The 24,940-nt window shown below is 38.0% G+C and overlaps 2 protein-coding genes across 6 annotated transcripts in view; one reads left to right on the forward strand and one right to left on the reverse strand.

Moving 5' to 3' along the window:
• The window catches only part of LOC147368940 (uncharacterized), a 509,652-nt gene extending 498,658 nt beyond the window's left edge, over positions 1-10,994 (forward strand). The window contains exons 8-10 of one of the 2 annotated variants that reach the window (XR_015166931.1): positions 4,827-4,955; positions 7,934-8,112; positions 9,608-10,994. Coding sequence is in view for 1 of the 2 variants with exons in the window: in XM_086410507.1 (XP_086266633.1) it covers positions 4,827-4,929 (103 nt within the window). In the remaining variant the exon portion in view is untranslated. The remainder of the gene's footprint in view (positions 1-4,826; positions 4,956-7,933; positions 8,113-9,607) is intronic. The other variant, XM_086410507.1, reaches the window with a different exon arrangement.
• PRRC1 (proline rich coiled-coil 1) overlaps positions 1-24,940 on the reverse strand; it is a 114,353-nt gene that overhangs the window by 18,471 nt on the left and 70,942 nt on the right. For all 4 annotated transcript variants that reach the window (XM_086410499.1, XM_086410498.1, XM_086410500.1 and 1 more), the window contains exons 2-7: positions 17,978-18,098; positions 16,481-16,870; positions 13,843-14,003; positions 10,898-11,000; positions 8,558-8,721; positions 784-887 (exon numbers count right to left, since the gene is read on the reverse strand). In XM_086410499.1, coding sequence (XP_086266625.1) covers positions 784-887; positions 8,558-8,721; positions 10,898-11,000; positions 13,843-14,003; positions 16,481-16,870; positions 17,978-18,080 — 1,025 coding nt within the window. In that variant the 5' untranslated portion in view covers positions 18,081-18,098. The remainder of the gene's footprint in view (positions 1-783; positions 888-8,557; positions 8,722-10,897; positions 11,001-13,842; positions 14,004-16,480; positions 16,871-17,977; positions 18,099-24,940) is intronic.

A 24,940-nucleotide genomic window follows, 5' to 3' on the forward strand; every position in this document is an offset into this window, starting at 1 on the left:
ATGAGATGATATAGCTAGGCCATAACATATTTTCTGTCTGATTCTAAAGTAAGATACATTTTTTACTAGACATTCAGTGTGAGCAATTCTATTTTTGCTCCTAAGGGAAATATAATAAGCCCCTCACTGAACCCATTATAAACAAACAACAGTCTGTTGTCCAACAAACTGGACAACCTAGAAGAAATGCATAAATTCCTAAAAACACACACAATCTACTAAGACCGAAGCATGGCAGCATTATTTCCAACCACCGAGGCATGGCAGCAACCTAAGTGTGTGTCCATGAAAAACAAAATGTGATTTATGTATACACATTCAAACACACACACACACATATATATATATACATGTGGTGTGGTATATATATTTATATGCATGTGGATATAAAATAGTATCTTATTCCATTAAAAAGGAAGGAAAACCCTGCCATTTGCAATAATATGGATGGAATTAAGGGAATTAAAGTAAGTCAGAGAAAGATAAATACCATAGGCTCTCCCTTACCTGTGGAGGTGGGGAAGTAAATTCACAGATACAAAGGACAGACTGGTGGATGCAGAGGCAGGAGTGGGAGACAGGGTAAAATGGATGAAGGGGATTAAAAGGTACAAAGTTCCAGGTATAAAATAAGTCATGAAGATGTAATGTACAGCGTGGGATTAATCATGAATTTTGCATATTTGAAAGCTGCTAAAAGATGAAAAGATCCTGTCATGAAAGTTCTCTTTATAAGAAAAAAACAATTATAACTATGCTTTTTAAAAAAAAAAAGCCTCTTACTTGTCAGGAAGCAATTCTGCTATGAAGTTTTCTACTGACACAGCAGTCTGTTTTTCATGAATCACTCCAGTTCGACGCAAACTATCTATCCGTTCCTGGGCACCCTGAATAGAAACAGCGTATATTAGAAACTATTTCAAGTTAATCAGTATTAAATATGCTAATTGATGATTATATAAGTAATATGTGTACACATTTATACCCAAATACATATATACTCATTATAAACATGAAAACATACAGAACAACAGAGAGTAAATAGTGAAGAGGCTCGCTCATATTCCCCTTAGTACTGATAGTCTGCAACACATCCTCCAAGTTATTCCTATATGCATTATTATTTTGGTTGCTATTGTGGAATGAATAATTTTATATTCCATGGTCTAATTGGTTATTACTAATATAAGAAAACTAGGTGTTTTTTAATGGCCTCTGGCAAGAGGCCATCTTAAATGTTTCAATCCTAGTAGTTCTTTGGTTGATTCTCTCAAATTTTTCTAGGTAAGCAATCTTATCAATAGTAAATATGTTTTTTTCTCTTCTGAGTCCTTTTATATATATGGCCATGGATGGAGGAGCGTGGTAGGCTACAGTCCATGGGGTTGCAAAGAGTCGGACACAAATAAGCGACTTCACTTTTAAAATATGCAGCAAAATGACAGTTTTTTTAACTGAAGTGTATTCATTACACCAAAGCTTAATCAAGAAAATAATTGCCATTTATGAAATAAAACCGAGGGGCTGAGAATACTATACAGATAACTCAAAAATCATGAATGAAATATATATCTATAGTAGGAAACTAAAAGCTGGATTAGCAAGGACAAGGCTGCCATTTACTACTTTCATTTTAATCGCTTCATACAAGTACTCATAAATGATATGAGAATGAGTTCAAAAAGCTACATAAAACACTTCTGAGTAAAACTAGTCATGGATAATACACCTATTTTTATCATGAACAGCAGCACTAAGCAGTGAATGAGATTATGAGGTCAATTCTTCAAAAACAAAAATTAAGAAAGCCAGGGCACTTTTAGAAACAACAGAATTTATTTCAGAGACAAATAAAAAAAAAGAAGTGAGAACATGTAAACCAACTTGTCATTAGTTACTAAACATGAAAGATGAAAGAAGATGTGATTTAAACTACAATGGAATCAAGCTGTATTTCTGCTTACTCTTGTATCTCGGCTACCTAGCACAACATCTAACTTAACAGGTACTCAGTAAGAACTTACAACATGAAAAAGTGAACAAGAGAAACATCCAGGGCTTCTAAAGGCCTACAGCGCTAACGTTAGGCATCACCAAATTGAATGTGGAGATCACTACTGAATTTGGAAGAAAATATAACAGCTAAGATGAACTTAATTCTTTGTATGGGATAAAGTACATCTGCCTAATTCACTCCTCCCAAAAGGTAGTTATGGCTAATTTTTATTCTAAAAATGTTTAAATAAATGTTAATTCAGTAAAAGCTATACAGGGATTAGTGGGCTGTTTATAGAGATTCATTCGCAACTTTTTAAAGATGGTATCTCAACTATGTACCATTAAAAAATAGTCCTAGATTTCATGCTCCCAGGAAACAGAAACTCAGTCAGTTCATTTTTAACTACCCTATAGCACAGGGCTTATACTGCATAAGGTTCACAAAATATTTACCTGAACTGAATTAGCACCTATGAAAGATAGGATGGTGAGTTGGGAAGACAAGTTTACTTCTTGTTTTTATTCATGGAATCCAGAATATGCAGAGCAGGTAAATCAGCCTCTCTCCTCCTCTGACCACAGCATTTACTTAAATGCACATCTTTTAGAGTCACAAGTAGAGACACTTTAATATTAGTCCCATGTTTTGAAAAGGGAATTTTAATTTTATTTTTCAGCAGTGAAAGTGAAGTCACTCACTCATGTCCGACTCTTTGTGAGCCCATGGACTATAGCCTACCAGGCTCCTCCATCCATGGGATTTTCCAGGCAAGAGTACTAGAGTGGGTTGCCACCTCCTTCTCCAGAGGATCTTCCTGACCCAGGGATCGAACTTGGTCTCCCACATTGTAGGCAGATGCTTTACTGTCTGAGCTACCAGGGAACTTAGCAGTGAAGGAGAATAAAAAACTAGGTAGTTTAAAGGCTTGGTTAATTTGAAGTAATTATCTCAGAACTGAAATAAGATGCAGAAAGGCCTCTAGAGGTTACACTGTGCTCTGAGAGCTTAAACTAAGCAACTTGGATTCCACACTTCTTCATAATTTCTAATGGATAGTAACAACATGTCTGTTGAATATAACCTATAAGACAGTCGTCATAAATATACTTGGTTTTTCAGTAAAAGTAATACTTAGCATTAAAGAAGTCTTGGGAGCTTCCTAACTTTAATTATGGCTGATTAATTTCCTTACATCAAAAAATCAAGAGAGTTCCAGAACAACATCTACTTCTGCTTTACTGACTATGCCACAGCCTTTGACTGTGTGGATCACAATAAACTGTGGAAAAGTCTTCAAGAGATGGGAATACCAGACCACCTGATCTGCCTCCTAAGAAATCTGTACACAGGTCAGGAAGCAACAGTTAGAACTGGCAGGCTGTGTATTGTCACCCTGCTTATTTAACTTATATGCAGAGTACATCACGTGAAATTCCAGGCTGGATGAAGCACAAGCTAGAATCAAGATTGGTGGGAGAAATATCAATAACCTCAGATATACAGATGACACCACCCTTATGGCAGAAAGCGAAGAACTAAAGAGCCTCTTGATGAAAGTGAAAGAGGAGACTGAAAAAGTTGGCTAAAAACTCAGCATTCAGAAAACTAAGATCATGGCACCTGGTCCCATCACTTTATGGCAAATAGATGGGGAAACAATGGAAACAGTGTCAGACTTTATTTTTTGGGCTCCAAAATCACTGCAGATGGTGACTCCAGCCATGAAATTTAAAGATGCTTGCTCCTTGGAAGAAATGTTATGACCAACCTAGACAACATATTAAAAAGCAGAGACATTACTTTGCCAACAAAGGTCTGCCTAGTCAAAGCTATGGTTTATCCAACAGTCATCTATGGATGTGAGAGTTGGACTATAAAAAGCTGAGTGCCGAAGAATTGATGCTTTTGAACTGTGGTGTTGGAGAAGACTCTTGAGAGTCCCTTGGACTGCAAGGAGATCTAACCGGACCATCCTAAAGGAAATCAGTCCTGAATATTCATTGAAAGGACTGATGCTGAAGCTGAAATGCCAATATTTTGGCCACCTGATGCAAACTGACTCATTTGAAAAGACCCTGATGATGGCAAGGATTGAAGGCAGGAGGAGAAGGGGATGACAGAGGATGAGATAGTTGGATGGCATCATCTACTCAACGGACATGAGTGTGAGCAGGCTCTGGGAGTTGGTGATGGACAGGCAGGCCTGGCATGCTGCAGTCCATGGGGTCACAGTCAGACACGACTGAGCAACTGAACTGAACTGAAACAATTTCATATGCATAAAGGAAAACTTAGGTTTAGTTCAAAAAACCATTCACTTCAAATAGAAGCAGATGGATAGAAAAAAATCTGGTTTGAAATTTTAATACTCTGCTTTATTTTCTTCTCATTAGCTCCCTCTAGTGTACCCAAAATAAACAACTGATAAAATTACAAATTAGTTTGATATTTATATCAGTTTCAATGAATTTGAAGCTTGTATTAAAGACTGTGGAAAAGGAAACGATGTCTAAATTTGAAGGGCAAAAACCAATACTAAAACAAATCTGTCAAATAATAGCAAAATCACAACATAAACTAAATTATGTTCATAAAATTAGGTTTTTACAGAAAAAAATCTCCATCAGCCTTTCAAGTTCAGTATCTAGTTATCTGAAATATCTTTGATGTAATGATATTTAGCACAACAAAATATTGAAGACTCAAGCCTTAAAAACCATGAAATTCTGAGTTACATTCCAAAAATCATGTAGTGATCTATCATTAGAAAGTATTAACGACTTATCAGCTGACAACTTTATCTGGTCCTTTTTCTGTTTTTTTCCAGAACAATCAGAAACCACATGACTTGCCAGAAGATTTTACTGAGTCACTGTGTCATTTGCGTCCATAACATCCAAAACGTTATTTGGAATTGTCCCTTTGGATGACACTCGGGAGGATTTAATGTTCTGAGGTAATCTGGGGACATGAGATATGTCTTTATTTTCTACTGGGAGAGGGCAGAGCTTATAAAGAGGAGATGAGAAAGGAGATTCCATTACAAGTACGTATTCAGTCAGAACATTTTAGGAAAGAACACATGTGGAAACCGAGGAAGGAGAAGCTGAGTTCCTAAAAACTCTCTGGGTCTACCTCGACCTTGCAGAGTCTTTGTGTCTCACCAGAAGTGCACAGAGACAAGTGTGAAGACAGTGTGCTGTCTGATGGCAAAGGCACTATCACAGCATGGCAGCAGACGGGCAGCTAGAGCTCTCTTAAGGGAAATATCTGTTCTGGTAAGGTTTGTTTACCCCAAAGTTTGAAACAGCTCCCAGAGTGAAAACGTCTTTTGCATTAGACTGTTTAGTTGAGAAAATTACTTTTAAAAGTTTACCCTAGCACTTTCAATTGTACTGTTTGTGGCTCGATACCAAATTACCTCAATAAGGCTGCTAGATATTCATTAAAAAAAAAAACAAAACAAGGCAGTATTCTAAGAGTTCATATCTATAAATAAAACAAAGATCTATGCTCCTGTAGAACTTAAATTCTAGTGGGAAAAAAAGCATTAAAAATAAAAATAATATAAATTATATAGTAGATCAGAAAATGCTGAATGCTATAGGAGGAAAAACAAAAAGGAGGGTTAGAGGGATCAGGAGTGCAGGATCAGTGGCAGCAGCCTGCAGTACTAAACCAGGCAGTCAGGACAGGCCTCGCTGCACAGGGAAGACTTGAGGACTAGGAGGAGGTCAGGGAGTCAACCAAGTAGGTATGTGAGAAAAGTGTCTCACAGAGAGCTAGTGGAAAGGCTGCAAGAGAGCAGCCTGTTAGACAAGGATAAGACCTGCAAGGAGGCCAATACAGCTGGCATGGAGGGAGCAAGGGGGAAGACTAGAGACGAAGCCAGAGGAACAACAGAAGGCCACTGGTGTTGCCACTGTGAGAATAGTAGGGAGGCTTCCTAAAAAACTTACAAACAGCATTACCATGTGATTCAGCAACCCCACTCCTGGGCATATATCTGGAAAAGACAAAAACACTCTATCTTGAAAAGATACATACACCCCAATGGTCATCAATAGATGAATGGATAAATAAGATGTGGCACTGCCATTTGCAGCAAAATGACAGACCTAAAAGATTATGACATGAAGTGAAGTAAATCAGAGAAAGACAAACATGATATTGCTTATGTGAAATTAAAAAAAAAAGTACAAATGAACTTATTTACAAAACAGAAACAGATTCACAGATACAGAAAACAAACTTATGGTTACCAAAGAAGAAAGGGGATGCAGAATAAATTAGGAGTTTGGGATTAGACTTCCCTGGTGGCTCAGATGGTGAAGTGTCTGTATGCAATGCAGGAGACCCAGGTTTGATCCCTGGATTGGGAAGATCCCTTGGAGAAAGAAATGGCAGCCCACTCCAGTACTCTTGCCTGGAAAATCCCATGGACTGAGGAGCCTGGTAGGCTACAGTCCATGGGGTCACAAAGAGTTAGACACAACTGACTTCACTTTCACTTTCATTTTGGGATTAGCAGATACACACTATATATATACAAAACAAATAAACAATAAGAACCTACTGTATAGCACAGGGAACTATACTCAATATCTTCTAATAACCTATAATGGAAAAGAATCTAAAAGAGAATACACACACACATATATATGGTATAACTGAATTATTTTGCTATACACCAGGAACAATGAAAATCAACTATACTTCAATCAGGGAAAAAAAAAAAAAAAAGGCCAATTCAGCCAGGTCATATGGTGCTGTGGAAAGCACGGTAAGAAATTTGGATTTTTATACTAAGGGAAACAAAGTTCTGAAAAGTTGACCTAGTGTGCTGAAAGAATTATCCTGGCTCCTCTGTTGAAGATAACCTACAGGGCTACAAGGGTAGAAACTGACGACCTGTTAGAAGGTGAATGCAAGATTTCAGCAAGACCTTGTGATGGCTTTACCCAGGGTGGGGGCAATGAAGACACTGACAAGCAGTCAGATGCTGGATGTATTTTGAACGTATAGTGAACAAGATTTCTTGAAGAGTTGGACATGGGTAAGGAGAGAAGTCAAGGATGACTCCAGGTTTCTCACCTGAGAAAATGGAAGGACACAGATGTCATCAACTGAGATGGAGAAATCTTGGGGAAACAGATCAGAAGGAAAGAAAAGTAGTTGAGGACTAGATGTATTGAGACATTCAGGTGAAGGTGTCAAAAAGGCAACTTTTATATAAACCTAGTTTACATGAGAGGTCTATGCTGGAGACATAAACTCAAATCTGTCAGCACACAGCGGCTATTCAAAGCCATGGGACTGGATGAGATCATCAGGACAGTGAACACAGAAGAGGGGACAGAGATCATCAAGAGGCTGCGGAGAAAAGGAGGCACCGACAAAGAAAGCAGAAAGGAACTAGAGAGGCAGGGAGGAAACCAAGCGTGGCATCTGTGAGCATAAAGACATTACGGAGGAGTCTTAAAGCCCATGCTAGAGCAAAGAAGATGGAACTACACTGGTGACCTTGAGAGCACATCCTCAGTGGAGTGGTGGGAGGTGACACCCTGACTGAAGGGACTGTTAAGACAATATGAAGCAAAGAACTAGAGATAAAAGTGTTGATAACTCTGGAAGTTTTGCTGCAAAATGAAGCAAAAAGCTAAGGTAGGAGGTGATGGGGAAACAGGGGTAAAAAAACTAAGGTTTTCTTTGGTTTTTCTTTTTAAGGTGGGAGCAGTGTTTGTACGCTGATGAACTGTTCACTTGTTCTTGCATGTCTGTATACTGATGGTGATGATAAAACATGTATGAGAGGGAGGGCAGAACTCTCGGAACTTAGCACCTAGAAGGCTAGGGGGGACTATGTCTAGTATGGTAATAGGATTGGTTTGGATAACCGACAGTTTTTTGTTTGTTTGTTTTTAATGATTATAGGCCAGAAGACCAAGTATGTGTGATTCAAGTGGAGGTGTGAGTATGCAAGTGTATGAAATCTGTCTTCAAAATAAGCCATTCTATCATCTGCCACTATTATATAAGGATTATAGACACCTGCAGACGCAATCACAAGGTCATCTTCCTTTACCAAAAAGTACAGCAGTGTCTTACTTTTGGTGAGTGCGTTATAAGATTTAATAGGTTTCTACATGCTGGTGAGACCCTGGCACACTCTGGTTATACACAGGCATTGTGCCTATAACTTGCCAGGTAGTTGGGTCTCTAAGGTAAATCAGTTAAAAGGACAAAGAAAGAGAAGACTCAAAGTAAGCAAGCTAAGAAAGATTTTTCGGTGAGTGGCTGAGTTCCTCTTACCAAGTACAAGAGAAAAGGGGGACTCGCCAGATTTAAAACCCTGCTCCCAATAATCAAAACATATTTTTAGGTTTCTTTAAAATTCCACTATCGTTGTAACACTAGAGAGTTGTCCAATTAAAAACCAAATCAGTATTTCAGTATGTAAAAACCCAACAACTCCACAGAGACCATAGAATTATCATCAGAATTATGAAAAAATAAGCCAGCAGTTTCCATATCCTAAACAGATGCTCTATTACTCACTTTTAATCCCGCTGCGTAGCCCACTGGCTGTGGGGCAATGTTGGACTGCCCGGCTTCCCCTAGAACCACAGCGAGGCCGAAGACCTCCTGGAAGGCATCTCGGACGGCAGCAACTTTTACTTCTTTATTCGAGGTCACTACAATATCCAGTTCACCTCCAGATTCTAAAAAGACCAGAAGAAAAATTCAAATTAATGAAATTCTCGTAATTACTACATGCACTAACATTTTATGACATAATTAGTACCAACCTGGCAAAACGACGTAAGATATAGATTAACCTTTTAATTGGCTGAGAAACTGAGGCCAACAAGGTCTTGCCCAAGGTAACACAGCTACTTAGCAATGATATCAGGACTCCACCCTAGGCCTGTACATTTTGACTCTACCATGTGAAGTAAGCACACACACTTCACCCTGTCATCTAACATCTTGTTCTGAGATTTCTCAAAAAAGCTGTGAAACATTTTGCTCTTGAAACACTATGCTGTTCCTTAGTAAGTGTCTTTTGGAGCAGTTTAAAGTATTTTCCAAATATCTGAGCTTTTTATTATGGACTTTTTCCTGATTGGAATAATGTTCCACAGATCCCATCTTTATTGGAATTTAAGTCATCAAAACCTAAAAGCAATGGGTTACATAGGAAAGAAAAAGAATATGTCTTTTTTTCCCCTCCATGTGGGATATAGCTCTTGACCCAAGCAAAGTACTGTTCCATTAGGCTTCAGCTCAAAAAGCTGTTCACTTTGTGATGACTCATGTCACTTTTAATGATTATAAAGACAGCTCATTAAAAAAAGTGTAGAAACCTAAACTGTGTTAAAATCCATTTCTAATAGTTCCTATGCTTCCTTGATACATTTAAAATTGTTATAGTGATTTCTAAAATATTTGTATAAAAAGATGGTTAAGTTCCACTAGAGTTTTGTTAGATCCAAATGGTCTAGTTTTTGCTGTCAATAGCTTTTTCACACTCAAGTCTTACTGCTTTTTATCTGCTAATAATAGAAATTTCATTTTGTATCTCTCTTTTTTTTTTCCTTTTTCTAGATGTCATGCAGAGTACTAGGCCTGAAGAAACTCTTGGGTTTGAGTCCCGATTTTATCATTTACTAGCTCTGTTACCTTGGGGAAGTCACGGAGCTTGTTTCCTTGTAGAAAAATTCCTGCCACCTCACAGAGCTTGCTCTAAGGATTAAAAAGGTAAATGCTTCAAATAGGTAATGGGTCTAACACAATACCCATTAAAACAACAAGAGCTCCAAAAATGCTAATTCTTTTTTTTTCTCATTAAAAATAAGATCCTGTGAAAAGAATATATATACTACAAATTATATCAAACTTGATTACTATGAATATATAAAATCAATATATATGGTAGGGTCCCATTCTAAATCGTGACAATTAGAAACACAGAGACTAATTCAGCTGAATTCTTTGATTCAATTTTCTACTTAAAGGGAAGCAAAGTGGCTGTTAGCTCCACCAAGTTGTATGACAGGGAATAATAATAAATTTCTCCGAACACAAGTTCCTCATCTAAAACTTGAGGAAAATAACACCTAGCTTGCAGATCTCTTATGAGAATTAGTATCTGGCAGATCATATTTAATAAATGGTACTTACCATTAGTAGGTCTTGTCTTTTGACATTTACTAGACAGTCAATTATCAAGAGACTCAAGACTTGAGAAAGTTATTAACTTTTTATTGCTACTGAAAAATCTCTGTTCAAGTACCTGGTGCACAGCTTTGGCCACTAAATTATTATCTTCAATAGATTTACTAATAATTGGTCATAAATCCTGCTGAGAGATTATGTTATTTCACTTATTGGATATGTACATTAACCATCTGGAAAATTCTTGGTAATGAGGGTTCTAAGGTGGTTAAAATTAAAATAGCTTCCCTAGCAAACCTCAGTAATGAGATATTATTAGTAAACAGATTAACAGCCTCTAAAAAGTTTATTCCTGAGTTACACATAACCACATGTAATTAAAGTAGATAACTGAAGAAATGTCAAAAGCCAAATATGAACAAAGCAACACTTCAAATGTCAATAGTGATAGTAAAATCCATATAAAGCAACACTAACCATATTTATAATTAAAATCAGCAAGTATACTAATAATTCAAATTTTTACTCCTGCAAAGTTCATGCTGTGACGTTTTCAAAAATTTTAATGACTAAGGAAAACATGAATTAAAAGCACCAAGACTAACAATCAACGTAAGAACACAGGATTGCCACTGATTATAAGACCTATAAGATTACACTCAGTGGCTGACATGAGCACATACTTTACGTGGCAGATGCTGCTCTAGTTTAAGTACATACTGATATACGGAGCCATGCCAGGGTCCAGCGTTGTAATCATGCTTTCTACCGAATGTTTTGTTTTATCGAGCACAGATTTCACCATAGGGTTCCCAGCCACACCCTGCACAGAACAAATTAACATGTGAATACACATTCTAAGCAAAAATCACTGTGACGGTGAAACAAACTTTAATTTTCCAATGCACTGCAGACCTATGCTTCTCTAAAGTGTAAGAAAAATAAGGTTATGGCAATGTTAAATTGCTATGAAATTTCAAAACACTTCCTCTCAACTTCTCTTTATCTCATTGTGGATTGACAGCAACCAACAGACCCCATTTCAAGCAGCACTGACCTTGAAAGTATGTTTATTGTATATAAGCATATGTGTATGCACATATGTTAATTTCATTTCTATGTAAACATATATTTTTACTTCATTTCATTATTAGTTATCTATATAAAAGACTAGGCAAAACTTGTCCATTAGGGTCCCAAATAAAGACTGTAATCAAGTGTTTCTCCAAAGACTCATATTTTGTTCCCTAATAGTAAAAACAATTTATCTTTACTTCCCAGAAAAATTACTTATTACTTTAATATATAATATTTTATATTCTATGAAAGTTTTCTTTTTTCCTACTTCCTATTTGTCTTGTTCCCAAACTCTCACTTTTAAAAAAGTCAGACCTATTCCTCTGAATTCTTAAAACCACACTAGTAGATAGAAAGAACCAGATCTGAGGAGTTCCTTTCATCTATGCTTCTCCCACAGTCAAATAGACTTAGAGGGAGCAATGCCTCCTGAGATGGCATCTGGTTAACAGGCCATGATTCCACCTGTCTCAACTACCATTAAACTAAGGTGATTCAAAACAAAAATGTCTTCATAACATTGATATTTAAGACTGTCAACTCATCTTATGCTGAACATTAGAAGAGTTATTTACAAAATCTGTACAGCTGAACTATTACAACTGGTAATTGACATGCAAACACAGGCTCTTAACAAGAAAAAGAAGTGATAGTTCCTACACAAAGAAAACGTTTAAAAAGCACAAAGTGATAGAAGCAAGCTTAGAAAAAATGCCATCTTTCTAATACATAAAGCTCAAATGCTGTAAATCAGCTTAACTACCTAACAATCAAAAAATATGTTTAACGTATAATCAAATTGCAACCAAACCCTCAGACTACTGAAGGGAACTTGATTGACAAAGTGACTTTGGAATCATTTAAGAAAGTGGTTAAGAAAAATAAATGGAAAATACCAGTACAGAAAAATTTTGAAGAGAAAAACAGAAAACTTATACAATCAAGTGCTGATCTGTCTTTAAGAATGCAAAGACTGAGAACCCACCTTTCTATCTGACTCAACAGATACTCCAATCCCCACCTCAGCACAGAGTAGGCTTTCAATAAATATTAATGTAACAAACAGTTACAATTATTAAAATAGTGTGGTACTGCTGCAAGGACAGGCAGAGCAGTGGAATAAAATACAGAGCCCACTAACTGACATTATCACACACAATTTAGTAACTAAGATGAAGGTGACATATCAAATCACTGGGATATGATTTTAGAATACTCGATTAAGTGGTTGGGAAAAAAGTAAGTTTGATTTCCACCTCCATAATAAAGTATCAGCTATATCAAATGGTATGGTAAAAAAAATACTGCCATAAGAAAATTAAAAGAAATCATAAAAAAACAATTATCAAAATGTAGTAGGTAAAGGTCATTTTTATCATTTAAAAAAACTCATATAAATGACTCCCAAAAATTTAGAAGATTTTGTGTCAATAAAGCATAATAAAGTTGAAATGTATGATAAAAATGGAGAATATGGCAATGTATGACAGCATAAAATAAAATATTAAGAGTTCTTATGAAGTCACTAAAGAAAGTAATCCCAATTCAAAACTGGGCAAAGAATATGAATACAGACTTCACAAAAGAAAAATACAAATGGTCAAAAATCACAGTTTAAAAAAAACTCAAATTCAGTAACAAAGTAATGTAAATTTAAACAAGGTATTATTTGCCTATCAAATTAGAAAATACTATATTTCAATTAATAATCACTTCTCGCAAGTGAAAGATCTTACAGCGGGGTGTTCTAATTTACCTGGAGAGCAATATATATCTGTAGTTTTTAAAATGTTCACACTGACATTTATTAGGAATTAACTCTGATAAAGCAGAGGTACACAAAGATTTGCATACAAGAGGCTCATCATAATTTTATTAATAAGAATTACAACCAGAAAAAGCCAATAACAGGTTAGTGAAATAAAACATGGGAAATAAATGCAATGAATAACATGCTGGGCAAAGTAGACTGAAGAATATTTTATGGCTGGGAAGATGTTCATGATCACTAAGTAAAGATACACGAAAGACACAAAATTGTGTCCACATGTCCCTACTCCACTTTGCTTTTAATTAAAGAGATATATCTACCTAGATATGCACATCCAGAAGACTAAGAGGAACTACAGAAAAAGAATAGTGAAAGTGAAAGGCACTCAGTCATGTTCGACTCTTTGCAACCCCATAGACTATACAGTCCATGGAATTCTCCAGGCCAGAATACTGGAGTGGGTAGCCTTTCCCTTCTCCAGGGGATCCTTCCCAACCCAGGAATCGAGCCCAGGTCTCCCGCATGGCAGGTGGAATCTTTACCAGCTGAGCCACAAGGGAAGCCCAAGAATACTGGAGTGGGTAGCCTATCCCTCCTCTAGCGGACCTTCTGGACCAAGGAATCAAACCGGGGTCTCCTGCATGGCAGGCAGATTCTTTACCAACTGAGCTATCAGGGAAGCCCAGAAAAAGTGTAATAAGACTAAAAAGATATTTTACAATGATTTTTCCTTATACTATTCTTTTTTATTTTCAAAATTCTCTTAAGTTTTATAATTAAAAACTTACACACGGTTTTTAAAGTAAATACCCCTTACCTTAATAAAACCCCAGAGTCCACCAGCTGAAGCTTCATCCTGACCTCTACCAATTCTAGGGTCTTCCTGCTCCTCTGGGAAAGTGATGGCTGATGTGGTTCCAGTTCCCTGTGCCACAGATGTCAAACCAGCTTGCTGAGTAATAGGAGTTGGCAAAATACCTAGTTAATGGCAAAAATGTTAACATATGTAATTTATTTCATAAAATATCTCCTATAAAAAAGATGCTACAACATATGAAATGAGTAGTTCAAAATAGCTTTAATCATGTTACTATACACTCAGGCATTTCAACACTGAGATATGAATTCAAAGAATCACCTAAATTATACAAACTCCAAAAAAGAAATTTCTTTCCTTCTTCTTAGGCTTATTATCTAGTGCCCTGAAAATGGACAAAAAAATATACCCAAAAGTACTTCATGTTTGCCCAATGTAGCACATGGACGCAAACAGCTACAGCCTGATTCTCCTTAAGGCATAAAAATAGCTGATGTAAGCACTCAAGCTCATTACACAAAATGAAAATAAAAATTAGTAAACATATCCATATACAATATTTTAACTAAAAAAGAAAATCCACATATACATACACATGGGTGTCATACCTGCACTCTGCAAAAATGTTTGTTAAAGTAGATAATCCAAATTGGATTAAAAAAAAAAAAATCACAACAAAGTTGTTTCTTTTCCTAAAATTAGAGAAACAATAGGAAGAATATGACAGGATGAAGTTTTAATACTGATTTCCAACAACCATTCCAGGGAAGCCAAAGAATAGCCATTTCTAGGTGTTCTTGACCTAGAAAATAAAATAGTCCGACACCACCAACTTACGGTACATACACTTACTTGATTTTGAACTTTTACATGGCTAAATAAAACTACTCCCTGGATTGTTCAGTTCTGATAATTTTTAAGTAAAGCTAAACTCAGACTTCACCTTGGTGTTTCTCTATAACCGCACAAAATGTTAGGACAAAATTTTGTAATTTTGTCTTACATTTCCCTTCCTTCGTGGCTCAGCTGGTAAAGAATCTGCCTGCAACGCAGACCTGGACTGGATCCCTGCATTGGGAAGATTCCCCTGGAGACGGGAAACGCTACCCACTTCAGCATTCTGGCCTGGAGAATTCCATGGACTCTACAGTCCATGGGGTCACAGAGTCAGACACAACTGAGCGACTTTTGCTTTCACATACTAACCATGTTCTAAGTTTTATATCATATAAAAATCATATATTAAGTAACATCAATTTTATTTTAATACTTTAAATGAAAATAGAAAGCTCTGAAAATCAAAGGGAATAAAACATTCATGCAGAGTAACAAGAACCCTCCTTTACTGCTGCTAAGAAAGTAAAATGAATGGTGCAGCTGCTTTAGACAATAGTCTGATAGTTGTACTAAAGTCAGCAATTCTGACATGCATCCCAACAGCAGCACTATTTACATAAGCCAAGACACGGAAGCAACCTAAATGTCCATCAACAGATGATTCAATAGATGTGGTATATGTATACACAATGGGATATTACTCAGCCATAAAGAAAGAATGAAATAATGCCATTTGCAGCAACATGGATGAACCTAGAAATTATCATACTAAGTGAAGTAAATTAGACAAAGACAAATATCACGTTATTACTTATATGTGGAATTTAAAAACATGACGCAAATGAACTTATTCACAACACAAACTCACAGACATACTAAAAATTAAAAAACTGATGGTTATCAAAGGCGAAGAGGAGGGGATAAATTAGGAGTTTGGGATTAACAGAAAAACATTACTATATATATATAACAGATAAATAACAAGAACCTACTGTATAGCACAGGGAACTCTACTCAATATCTTGTAATAACCTATAATGGAAAAGAATCTGAAAAAGAATAGATATAGATATATGTATAACTGAGTAACTATGCTGTATACCTGAAACTAACACAATGTTAAAAGCAACTTTACTTCAATTTATTTAGAAAAAAAAATGAAGCCCTTCAGGAAAAAAAAAAAACTCAGCAATTCTGAACCTAGGTACATACTCAAGAGAAATGAAAACATTTCCATGTAAAACTTGCACACCAAGGTTCATAATAGCCATATTATGAAACTCACCATAGCCACAAAGTGGAAACAACCCAACAGTTTACCAACTGATGAATAAATAAAAACATGGTATATCCATACAATGGCATATAATCCAGTCCTAGAAAGGAAGAATGCTCTGACACCTGTTACAACACGGATGAATCTTGAAAACATCACACTAAGTGAAGGTGGCCTGTCACAAAAGACTACATATTAATACAAGTCCATTTATGTGAAATGTCCAAAACAAGCAAATCTACAGAGACAGAAAGTAGATTAGTGGTTCTGAGAACCATGAGGATTGGGAGATGTATGGAGTGACTGCTAACAGGTGTGCAGTTTCTTTGGGGGTGATTAAAAGGTTCTAAAATTGTGGTGATGGCTGCACAACTTGGTAAATATAGTAACAACTATTAAACTGTACACGTGAAAGTGAATTGTATGGGAATTACACCTCGATAAAGCTGTTTAAAAAAAAAACAAAAACAGATAATACATTCCCTATAGCCAGCCACCTGTTTCAAAGTGTCAATGAGAGAATACCTGTCACTGGAGGTGCAGAAAACGATGGCATCAGGGGTGTCTGTGGAGCTCTTCCTGCATGTCCCCTCGTAATGTCGTAAGTTGAGCCAACAGAGAACCCCGAAGTAGGAGGACCCGAAGGGGGTGCGGATAAGAGAGTGTTTGGGGCAGAGGTGGAAGGCGGGAAGTGGGATAGAGGAGGATGACTGAAGGCAGCAGCCGTAGGTGGAGAAGCAGGAGGTGGCAGAGAGGTAACGAGCGGAGGAACGGAAGGAACTGGTGAAGATGGCACAAAGGGCAAGGGTGCCGCAGGCTGCACAGGAGGCAGGGAAGGCTGCGGGGTGGAGTACACCTGAGGCGGCAGGCTCTGCACAGAGGAGGCGCTTGGAGAAGAGAAGGTGCTGGCTGCGGCTAGGAAAGAGGGGAGGGAAAATCACACGTCAGTGACATGCTTTTCACTTAGTTTTCAAAGTCTCTTATTACCATCTTGGGAAATTTTTAAATTTAACAGACCCTATTCCCAAGAGTTATCTTTAAATACATAATTAACAATACATGAGTATGACTGAGTGCAAATGACTTTCAATTCCCATCAGTAAAAGCAGACCTGCTGCTTATAAAATTAAGTTATGGTATTGCACATCTTTGTGTTTCTGTTTGTTTTGTTGTGCTTTTAATACAACAGACCTGCTTTTCATCTCTGCTAATACGAGCATAAAACCTCACAATTTAGGGCTCAAAAACTTTGGTCAGAAGGTTAATCTCCACGAAGTCACAGAACATTAGACAAAGCTAATGCGCTTTTTAGGATATTTCTGTCATAACAAAGATGATTTCTAGTTAATCTGAAAACAAAAAATAAAAATTAAAGCAAAACAAAGATGTTTTCTGCCTTTGGGCTTAAATAAAAAAGGCTATTTACCTTCATCCTGGCAAAGATTACAAAAGTTTTAATATATAGGCACACCTCACGTTATTTTGCTTCATTTTACAAATTGAAGGTTTGCAGCAAACCTTATGTCAAGCAAGTCTATCGGTGCCGTTTTACCTGGCAGCATTTGTTCTTTGTGTCTCTGTGTGACATTCTGGTACCACTCAAAATATTTCACATTTCACATTATTATTGTATTTGTTATGGTGATGCATGATCACTGATCTTTGGCACTGCAAAAAGATTACAACTTGCTGAATGCCCAGATGATAGCCAGCATTTTAAAGCAATGCTTTAGCAAAGTATGTAATTGAAGTGGGTACATTTTGAAGTGGGTACATTGTTTTCTTTTTAGACATAGGCATAATCTACTACACACTTAATAGACTACAGTATAGTGCAATCGTAATTTCTATATGCACTAGGAAATAAAAAAAATCATGTGACTTGCTTTACTGCAGTGTTCTGGAACTGAACTCACAGTATCTCTGAGGTATGTCTCTAGGCTTTTGTTAAAAGACTCTGAGAAAAGACGACAGTATCCTGACTCTCCTCAAAACCCACTGATGCTAGACAACTGCACATACCTAAAGGAGCCGGGGAGGAGGAGAGCGCAGCAGAAGCCAGGCCCCCAGAATTCGGTGGGGGGGTCCCAGGTGGTGTTGTCTCTATTCCACTTTCTTCCATCATTTTTCAATTTCAGTACAACTGTAAAAATATTAAAATGTAATAAAGATTACACAGTAATAAAAAGTATACTTTTAAACCTTGTATCAGTTCAGTTCAGTCGCTCAGTTGTGTCCAACTCTTTGCGACCCCATGAATCGCAGCACACCAGGCCTCCCTGTCCATCACCAACTCCCGGAGTTCACTCAGACTCACGTCCATCGAGTCAGTGATGCCATCCAGCCATCTCATCCTCTGTCATCCCCTTCTCCTCCTGCCCCCAATCCCTCCCAGCATCAGAGTCCTTTCCAATGAGTCAACTCTTTGCATGAGGTGGCCAAAGTACTGGAGTTTCAGCTTTAGCTTGTATAGTTAGCAAATAAAGCATTTAGAGAAGAGCTAACACCTATCCTTCTCAAACTCTTCAAAAAAAAAAAAAATTGTAGAGGGAGGAACACCCCCAAACTCATTCTATGAGGCCACCATCACTGATACCAAAACCAAGACATCACACAAAAAGGAAAATTACGGGCCAACATCACTGATGAACATGGACACGAAAATCCTCAACAGAATACTAGCAAACAGAATCCAACCACACATTAAAAGGATCACACACCATGATCAAGTGGGGTTTAATCCCAGGGATGGAAGAATTCTTCAATATATGCAAATCAATCAATGTGACACACAATATTAACAAATGGAAGGGCTAAATCATAGGAAAATCTCAATAGATGCAGAAAAAGCTTCCAACAAATTTCAATACCCATTTATTACAAAAACGCTTCAGAAAACGGGCACAGAGCAAACCTACCTTAACACAGTAAATGCCATATATGACAAATCCACAGCAAACATTATTCTCAACAGTGAAAAACTGAAAGCTTTTTCTCTAAACAAGACAAGGGTGCCCACTCTGGCCAATATTATTCAACATAGTTCGTTCTAGATGTCCTAGCCACAGAAATCAGAGAAGAGAAAGAAATAAAAGGAATACAAATTGGAAAAGAAGAAATAAAACTCACTGTGGATGACATGGTAGTGTACACGGAAAATCCTAAAGATGCCACCAGAAAACTACCAGAGCTAACCAATGAAGTTGCAGGGTACAAAATCAATACACAGAAATCTCCTGCATTTCCACTCACTAACAACGGAAGATCAGAAAGAGAAATTAAGAAAACAATCCCATTTACCATTGTAACAAAAAGAATAAAACACCTAGGAATAAACCTACCTGCAGAGACAGAAGACCTGTATGCAGAAAACTATAAGACCCTGATGAAAGAAATCAAAGACAACGCAAGCAGACGCAGAGCTGTACTAAGTTCTTCGTCTGAATAATCAATATTGTGAAAATGATTACATTATCCAAAGCAATCTACAGATTCAGTGCAATCTCTCTTAAACTACCAATGCCATTTTTCACAGAACTAGAACAAAAAATTTTTACAATTTGTATGAAAACACAAAAGACCCCGAACAGCCAAAGCAATCTTGAGAAAGAGTGAGCTAGAGTAATCAGGCTCCGTGACTTCAGACTGTACTCCAAAGCTGCACTAATCAAGACAATACAGTACTGGCACAAAAACAGAAATACAGTTCAATGTCTACAGATAACCTGAAGCACCAATGGGCACCTAATCTTTGACAAAGGAGGCAGGACGATACAATGGAGAAAAACAGCCTCTTCAGTAAGGGTGCTGGGAAAACTGGACAGCTACATGTAAAAGAATGAAATTAGAACATTTCCTAACACCATCAAAAAATAAACTCAAAATAGATTAAAAATCTAAATGCAAGTCTAGACACTATAAAATTCTTAAGAGGAAAACATAAAACATTCTGACATAAAATGCAGCTGGATCCTTTCTGACCCACCTCCTAAAAAAAATAAAACCAAAAATAAACAAATGGGTCCTAATAAAACTTAGAAAGCTTTTACAAAGCAGGAAACCATAAACAAGATGAGAAGACATTCCTTAGAATGGGAGAAAGTATTTGCAAATGAAACAACGGACAAGGGATTAATCTCCAAAATATACAAGCAAATCATGTAGATCAATATCAAAAAAATTAACAGCCCAATCAAAAAATGGATGGAAGACCTAAATAGTCACTTCTTCAAAGAAGACACACAAATGTCTAATAAACACATAAAAAAGTGCTCAACATCATTTATTACTAGAGAAATGCAAATCAATACAATGAGATATTACCTCACAGCTGGTCAGAACGGCCATCATCAAAAAATCTACAAACAATAAATGCTGGAGAGGGTGTGAAGAAAAGGGAACCTTCGTACACTATGAGACTGTAAATTGATAGAGCTTCTAGCAGAACCGTATAGAGGGTCCTTAGAAAACTAAAAATAGAACTAACATATGATCCAGCAATCCCACCATTTGGGCACATACTCTTGAGAAAACCGTAATTCAAAATACACACGCACCCCAATGCTCACTGCAGCACCATTTACAACAGCCAGGACATGGAAGCAACCTAGATGGCCATCAACAGATGAATAGATAAAGAAGATGTAGGGGTACATACACACAATGGAATATTACTCAGTCATAAAAAGGAACAAAACTGGGTCGGGGATAGACCCAAGTCTGTCATACAGAGTAAAGTCAGTTAGAAAGAGAAAAATATCCTGAATTAACACATATGTATGAAATCTAGAAAGATGGTACAGACGAGTCTGTTTGCAGGGTAGGAACAGGGATGCAGACACAGAGAAGAGACATGTGGGCATGGTGGTGGGGTGGGAAGAGGGCAAGGGGGAGATAAGCTGCAGAGCAGGACTGACTATACACACTTCCACATGTAGGACAGATAGGGAGGGGAGAGTGTAACACAGGGAACTCAGCTCAGGGCCCTGTGATGACCTACAGGGGAGGGCCTGGGGTAGGGGGGTGGGAAGGAGGTTTAAGGGGGAGGGGATATATGTATTCATAGAGCTGATCCACTTTGTTGTACAGCAGAAACTAACACAACATTGTAAAGCAACTACATGCCAATAAAATAAAAATTACATAGCTCAAATGTAAATAAATAACCAACAGAGAGATGTCTGTTTTTACTGTATACAATGCCACTTATTTCCAGGTGAAGGATTTGTCAAAATTTCTAAAAAAGTAGTCTGTGAGACTATTTAATGCACAATCTGAGACATTTTCATACACCTACTTCATAATTGAGAAATAATTTTATGTTAGCTATGTAATTACCCAATATATTTCAAATAGTAAATTACTAATTTAATTTCTGCCACAGGAATGCATGTTAGATTTATATCTAGATTCCAGTCACTATTACTTCAAAAATATGTAAAGTATTTTTGAAACACTTCCTCCCTCCTCACTAAGCAGTGTACATGGGCTACTCCTGTTAACAGGCTACTCCACTTCCCAGGTGGCTCAGAGAAAAGAATCTACATGCCGATGCAGAAGATGTGGGTTCGATCCCTGGGTTGGGAAGATCCCCTAGAGAAGGAATAGGCGAGCCACTCCAGTATTCTTCCCTAGTCCCAGTTTTTCTTTGTTTACATTCTAAAAAGTACCCCCATAATGGTCAACCCACCTGCCAAGCCAAGAGAAACAGGTTTGATCTCTGGGTCAGGAAGATCTCCTAGAGAAGGAAATGGCAACCCACTCCAATATTCTTGTCTAGGAAATCCCATGGACAGGAGAGCCTGGCAGGCTAGTCTACCAGGTTGCAAGTCAGACATGACAGCAACTAAACAACATAATGGCTAAATGATTAGGTCTCAGCTTTTAGAAAAGTCAGGTTTTAGCAAAAGTGCCACGAGCATTTTTCCTAACAGACAAAAATGGATTACAAAATGTTAGAAAATTTCCTTAAAAATTACAAACTTTCAAGCCTGCTTCAAGTATAAAATCAGAACTTCTAAATACATCAAATACATTTTTGAAGTTTTTATTCATTTTACCAATATTCAGCGAAGGTCAACCACTTGCCAAGCACTACACTGGTGCCTCTGGAAATAAGAGGGTAAGCAAAAGCAAACAGGATACTTACAGTCCAGCCCCAGAGACAATCAATAACACCAACATACAGTGAACTGCAGCCTGAATGATGTGCTCTGAGGGCAAGAACAATTCTGTTCGCTAGAAAATGACTTTGACTTGGGGGTCAGAAAGGGATGATCAGGATTTAATTAGGAAAGGGAAAGAAGACAAGGAAGGTACATGCCAGGAAAAGTGACTATATAGAGTCAGAAAGGAACAGGAATGAGGATCACAGACCTGATGGGAGCCCAGACTGTACTGAGATTTACAAGCCATGTTAAAGAGTGGAATCTTCTAAGAGAAAGTCACTGTGGGGGCATTCAAACTAGGGATGATGTATTTGTCTTTTAACTTCTTTGAAGGAATTTCCGGCTCACAGAAGATGCCAATATAGAGCAGAGTTCATCAGTGCCCTAACCCAGCTCCTTCCAGTGACAGCATCCTACATAACTAGGGTTCAACCATAAAGTCTAGGAAATTAACTCTGGCACAATACGAGTAACTGAAGTATAAACCTTCTTTGGATTTCACCTGCTTTTATTTACATGTGTGAGTCTGTATGCAGTTCTATGACATTTCATCATATGCACTGACTCAGGGAGCCACCACCACAATCAGGACACAGAACTGTTCCATCTCCCCAAACAAACTCCCACATGCTGTTCCTTGGTTACACCCTCTCATCCGCCATACACCCTGACAAACAACTGTTCTCTATTTTCTCATTTCATGAATGTTACAAAAATAAAACCATACTGCATATAGCCTTCTGAAATTGGCTTTTTTCATGCAAAAGAGTGCTCTCAAGATCCATCCAAGCCGTTGGATGGATCGGCGGTTGGTTCTTTTTCATTGCTGAAAACTATGCCATTTTATAGATGTACCACTGTTTGATTATCCATTTATTTGCTGAAGGACATTTAGGCTGCTTTAGGCAATTCATATTTGTGTTTTGAAAACATTCCTCTGACCAAAGAATGCAGACCATGCCATAGGGCATCTACGTAGAACAGACACAGGGAGACCCTTAAGAAGGATACAGAAGTATTTCAAATAACATTCTAGACTAGTGATTCTCAAACAGGGAGTGGAGAGGGTGATTTGCCCCTCAGGGCTCATTTGGCAGTGTCTGAAGCTGGAAGAAGCACAAGGTGGAATCAAGATTACCAGGAGAAATATCAATAACCTCAGATGCAGATGACACCACCCTTAGGGCAGAAAGTGAAGAGGAACTCAAAAGCCTCCTGATGAAAGTGAAAGTGGAGAGTGAAAAAGTTGGCTTAAAGCTCAACATTCAGAAAACGAAGATCATGGCATCTGGTCCCATCACTTCATGGGAAATAAATGGGGAAACAGTGGAAACAGTGTCAGACTTTATTTTGGGGGGCTCCAAAATCACTGCGGATGACTGCAGTAATTTCATGACTGCAGTCATGAAATTAAAAGACGCTTACTCCTTGGAAGGAAAGTTATGACCAACCTAGATAGCATATTAAAAAACCAGAGGCATTACTTTGCCAACAAAGGTCCGTCTAGTCAAGGCTATGGTTTTTCCAGTAGTCATGTATGGATGTGAGAGTTGGACTGAAGAAAGCTGAGCGCTGAAGAATTGATGCTTTTGAACTGTGGTGTTGGAGAAGACTCTTGAAGAGTCCCTTGGACTGCAAGGAGATCCAACTAGTCCATTCTAAAGGAGATCAGTCCTGGGTGTTCTTTGGAAGGAATGATGGTAAAGCTGAAACTCCAGTACTTTGGCCACCTCATGCAAAGAGTTGACTCATTGGAAAAGACTCTGATGCTGGGAGGGATTGGGAGCAGGAGGAGAAAGGGACGACAGAGGATGAGGTAGCTAGATGCCATCACTGACTCGATGGACTGAGTTTGAGTGAACTCCGGGAGGTGGTGATGGACAGGGAGGCCTGGCGTGCTACAATTCATGGGGTCGCCAAGAGTCGGACACGTCTGAGCGACTGAACTGAAGACATTTTTGTGGTTCAATGGTTAAGAATTTGCCTTCCAGTGCAGGGGTCGTGGGTTCGAACGCTGGTTGGAGAACTAAGATCACCACATGCGGCAGGGCAACTAAGCGTGCACGCTCCAACTGCTGAGCCCGCACGTTGCAACCAGAGAAACCCATTCACTGAAAAGAACGATCTCGCATGCCACAGCTAAGACCCAGTGTAGCCAAATAAATATTAAAAAAAAAAAAAAAACAATTAGAGAGTATTAGGGGCATCCAGTAGGTAAAAGCTGGGGATACAGCTAAAAATTCTACAATGCACAGGACAGTCCCCACAAGAATTATCTGGCCCCAAACACCAATAATGCCAAGGCTGAAAAACTTTGGTTTAGCCTAAAGTTATGACAGTGGAGATGGAGAAGAGTGGATAGACTCAGGAGATGTTTAAGTGGTAAGACCCAGCAATAGACTGGATATGGGGTCCAGAAAAGGGAGAGGCATGGCGTGCACACCTGGACAGATGGTGGTGCCATTCAATAAGATAAGGGACACTGGAGGACGTCAAAGTGCTGTCTGATGTTTTGGGAAAGAAGGGATTACAGAGTATTTAATATTGGACATGCCAAGTGCAAACTCCTTGAAACAACCAAGTACAGCTGACTTGTTTTGCAGCTCAGAAACCACATAAATGTGGGCTTCGTCAGTTCACTGATAATCTCTAAAGTCATGTGCTGAAAAGAGATAAACTGAGAAGACTAAGTGAAAAAAGAAGACGGCTCAACGAATCCTTAAAGAATAGCCAAGGAGGGGAAAAAAACACCTGCAAAGACCACAAAAACAGGCAAAACACCAGAAGGCAGCGGTGTCCAAAAACCAGAGAAGAGTGT

Source organism: Bos grunniens, chromosome 7, assembly GCF_055505025.1.
Source record: "Bos grunniens cultivar Pamir isolate PY7600 chromosome 7, Bosgru_T2T1.0, whole genome shotgun sequence".
NCBI classification, from domain to species: Eukaryota; Metazoa; Chordata; class Mammalia; order Artiodactyla; family Bovidae; genus Bos; species Bos grunniens.